This window comes from Limulus polyphemus, unplaced genomic scaffold, assembly GCF_000517525.1.
Source record: "Limulus polyphemus unplaced genomic scaffold, Limulus_polyphemus-2.1.2 Scaffold9969, whole genome shotgun sequence".
Classification (NCBI taxonomy): domain Eukaryota; kingdom Metazoa; phylum Arthropoda; class Merostomata; order Xiphosura; family Limulidae; genus Limulus; species Limulus polyphemus.
In genome coordinates this window covers 12,910-17,353 of record NW_013675579.1, presented here as the reverse complement: position 1 = coordinate 17,353, position 4,444 = coordinate 12,910, and the positions used below count along the sequence as shown (strand labels likewise).

The following is a 4,444-nucleotide window of genomic DNA, read 5'->3' as shown; positions in this document are numbered from 1 at the left end:
TATGTTATCTAATTTGTGTACAAATTATGAATAACAGTTTCTTGCAATCCTTTTACCTATGAACTTGTGCCCTTTTCATAAGCTATCTCCAATATGTGTTATAATTTACTATAAATAAACCGTAATATCTATCATAGGTTATTTAATGCTAGTTGATACGTAGTTCCAACAAATTCACACTTTGCAGTCACAACTAATGGTATTTTCACTTTGAAGTTCCTTCTTTAGTTGTACTAATAGAACACTTACTTCTGATCTTGGGGAATTGACGGTTCTACCAAAAGCTCAGAGTCCATGAACTTAAAACCTGCAAAACAATAATATAAATAAAGGTAAAAACACATCGTGCCTTATCCAATAATTGTAATAATAAATAAAGGTAAAAACACATCGTGCCTTATCCAATATTGGCAGAGAAGCTTTGATACATCACATGTACTTCCTTCTGTTAACACTAAAGAACCTATATTAGCAGAGAAACTTTGATACATCACATGTACTTCCTTTTGTTAACACTAAAGAACCTATATTGGCAGAGAAACTTTGATACATCACATGCATTTCCTTTTGTTAACACTAAAGAACTTATATTGGCAGAGAAGCTTTGATACAACACATGTACTTCCTTTTGTTAACACTAAAAAACCTATATTGGCAGAGAAACTTTCATACATCACATGTACTTCCTTTTGTTAACACTAAAAAACCTATATTGGCAGAGAAACTTTCATACATCACATGTACTTCCTTCTTTTAACACTAAAGAAACTTTGAGGCATCATCGTCGATCAACTTTAATCATTGTTTTGACTAACTATAAACATCTGGATAACCCTTATGCTCGTTATATAAAACAAATTAATTCCCTACCTAATCTACTCAGATTAAACTGTACCTCTGTGCAACTCAATCTTTTTTTCTTCAGACACCCTCTGGGGTGGGGTATAAGGAGGTACAAGTCCTAACAATTATCAAATTGTCTAAATAAAAAACGAACAAACCTTATTTGATAGTGAACATTTATATAAACACAGTCATACTTTAAATATTTGAAGTTAATCAACAGTTTATCAAAAATGGTCTTCAACAAGTTTCGCAAACAACAAAAGCCCTGCCATATTTCCAAATGTTTTATTTTCGCTTAAGAATCCATTAATGAAAATTTTTGTGTTAGCACAAAGATCTTACGAATGAAAAAAATTTCAAAATAAATAATTTAAGAAACATCAAGTGATAATTCAAATGTCGACAAATCAACGTTAGATGCTAACAAGTAATCCATTGGTACATTTTGTCAAGGGAAAAGCAGATTCCTCTACACTATGACACTATACTCAAAGGTCTTGATTTTATCCTATTCGTGGTCACAAACATCCCTTGTGCAGCCATTTTATCCTCGTTTACTAGCCATCGGAAGCTAAAACCTTGGGTTTTTGTTCTTGTACGAAACAATGCTCTTCACATGTTATTTCTGAACAGAAGGAACTAATTTAAGTGGGTATTTTAAGCTGGATAGGAAAGTAACATTGTAGTTATTCAAAGTTCTTTTGTTTTATTAACATGTCTAGCGGCTACTTCAATGATTTACGCAAGAAAGATTTCTGTTTACCAGACTTTAGAAACAAAAAACAACATAGCAACAGCTAATGGTTTTGTAACTAACATTAACACAGATAAAATAACTGGGGGGGGAGGAGATTACTGGTCACATTATTAAAGTATTATTTTTCATATAAGAATAACGTAATGATCCATTTTAAAAGGTTCATCATACCTAATTTCACAGTAAAATCAGGGGCTAATAATGTTTAAAAAACAGACTATTCAGTTAAAACACTCACGTTCTGGGACTATTCAAGCTTTGGTATAGATCAACTGGATGGGTAGTTGTCTACTTGGGACAGTTCAAACCTTGATATAGATCAGTTGGTAGATTAACTGGGTGGGTAGTTGTCTGCTTGGGACAGTTCAAACCTTGATATAGATCAGTTTGTAGATTAACTGGATGGGTAGTTGTCTACTTGGGACAGTTCAAACCTTGATATAGATCAGTTGGTAGATTAACTGGATGGGTAGTTGTCTACTTGGGACAGTTCAAACCTTGATATAGATCAGTTGGTAGATCAACTGGGTATTGTCTACTTGGGACAGCTCAAACCTTGATATAGATCAGTTGGTAGATTAACTGGGTGGGTAGTTGTCTGCTTGGGACAGTTCAAACCTTGATATAGATCAGTTGGTAGATTAACTGGGTGGGTAGTTGTCTGCTTGGGACAGTTCAAACCTTGATATAGATCAGTTGGTAGATCAAACTTTGGTATAGATCAACTGGATGGGTAGTTGTCTACTTGGGACAGTTCAAACCTTGATATACATCAGTTTGTAGATCAACTGGGTGGGTAGTTGTCTGCTTGGGACAGTTCAAACCTTGATATACATCAGTTTGTAGATTAACTGGGTGGGTAGTTGTCTACTTGGGACAGTTCAAACCTTGGTATAGATCAGTTTGTAGATTAACTGGGTGGGTAGTTGTCTGCTTGGGACAGTCCAAACCTTGATATACATCAGTTTGTAGATTAACTGGGTGGGTAGTTGTCTACTTGGGACAGTTCAAACCTTGGTATAGATCAGTTGGTAGATTAACTGGGTGGGTAGTTGTCTACTTGGGACAGTTCAAACCTTGGTATACATCAGTTGGTAGATTAACTGGGTGGGTAGTTGTCTACTTGGGACAGTTCAAACCTTGGTATAGATCAGTTGGTAGATTAACTGGGTAGTTGTCTACTTGGGACAGTTCAAACCTTGATATAGATCAGTTGGTAGATCAACTGGGTAGTTGTCTACTTGGGACAGTTCAAACCTTGATATACATCAGTTTGTAGATTAACTGGGTGGATAGTTGTCTACTTGGGACAGTTCAAACCTTGATATACATCAGTTTGTAGATTAACTGGGTGGGTAGTTGTCTACTTGGGACAGTTCAAACCTTGATATACATCAGTTTGTAGATTAACTGGGTGGATAGTTGTCTACTTGGGACAGTTCAAACCTTTATATAGATCAGTTGGTAGATTAACTGGGTGGGTAGTTGTCTGCTTGGGACAGCTCAAACCTTGATATATATATATCAGTTGGCAGAGCACTCGTCTCAGAATAGTAGTGTGAGCCAGTGGATCTGTGTTAAGACACTGATAAGGACAGTTCATAATTTTTATTTGGACGGCCTTGGACTGTGTACAGAAATATAAAATGTTAACAGAAAATCATGAAACATACAGAAAAATCAGTTATCATGATACACTTCGTCCTCTGGAAGGTCACTAATGTAAGCCAGGGGTTCAACCTCTGTATGTGTACAGTAGTGATTAAGATATGTGGAATAATATGTATAAACAAACTTATTAGAGGAGTGTAAAAACAAGTTCCTTGTTCATATTTGGTCACCCTGTAAGTACAAGGAGTGTAAAAACAAGTTCCTTGTTCATATTTGGTCACCCTGTAAGTACAAGGAGTGTAAAAACAAGTTCCTTGTTCATATTTGGCCACTCTGTAAGTACAAGTAGCGTACAAACAAGTTCCTTGTTCATATTTGGCCACTCTGTAAGTACAAGTAGCGTAAAAACAAGTTCCTTGTTCATATTTGGCCACTCTGTAAGTACAAGGAGTGTAAAAACAAGTTCCTTGTTCATATTTGGCCACTCTGTAAGTACAAGTAGCGTAAAAACAAGTTCCTTGTTCATATTTGGCCACTCTGTAAGTACAAGGAGTGTAAAAACAAGTCCCTTGTTCATATTTGGTCACCCTGTAAGTATAAGTAGCGTAAAAACAAGTCCCTTGTTCATATTTGGTCACCCTGTAAGTACAAGTAGCGTAAAAACAAGTCCCTTGTTCATATTTGGTCACTCTGCAAGTACAAAGAGTGTAAAAACAAGTTCCTTGTTCATATTTGGTCACCCTGTAAGTACAAGGAGTGTAAAAACAAGTTCCTTGTTCATATTTGGTCACCCTGTAAGTACAAGTAGCATAAAAACAAGTTCCTTGTTCATATTTGGTCACCCTGTAAGTACAAGTAGCATAAAAACAAGTTCCTTGTTCATATTTGGTCACCCTGTAAGTACAAGTAGCATAAAAACAAGTTCCTTGTTCATATTTGGTCACCCTGTAAGTACAAGTAGCATAAAAACAAGTCCTTGTTCATATTTGGTCACTCTGTAAGTACAAGGAGTGTAAAAACAAGTTCCTTGTTCATATTTGGTCACTCTGTAAGTACAAAGAGTGTAAAAACAAGTTCCTTGTTCATATTTGGCTGTTACTGTTCACAGCCAACTAGGGTAAATGACCAAACGCTGCTAGTGTTCACAACCAGCTATGGTAAATCACCAAACGCTGCTAGTGTTCACAACCAACTATGGTAAATCACCACACGCTGCTAGTGTTCATAACC

General features: G+C 36.0%; 1 protein-coding gene across 1 annotated transcript in view; it reads right to left on the bottom strand.

The window, feature by feature from the left end:
- Window positions 1-201: 201 nt before the first annotated feature.
- Window positions 202-4,444, bottom strand: part of LOC106476175 (U2 small nuclear ribonucleoprotein B'' 2-like) — an 8,732-nt gene continuing 4,489 nt past the window's right edge. The window contains exon 2 of the mRNA XM_013936842.2: window positions 202-307. Coding sequence (XP_013792296.2) covers window positions 246-307 — 62 coding nt within the window. The 3' untranslated portion in view covers window positions 202-245. The remainder of the gene's footprint in view (window positions 308-4,444) is intronic.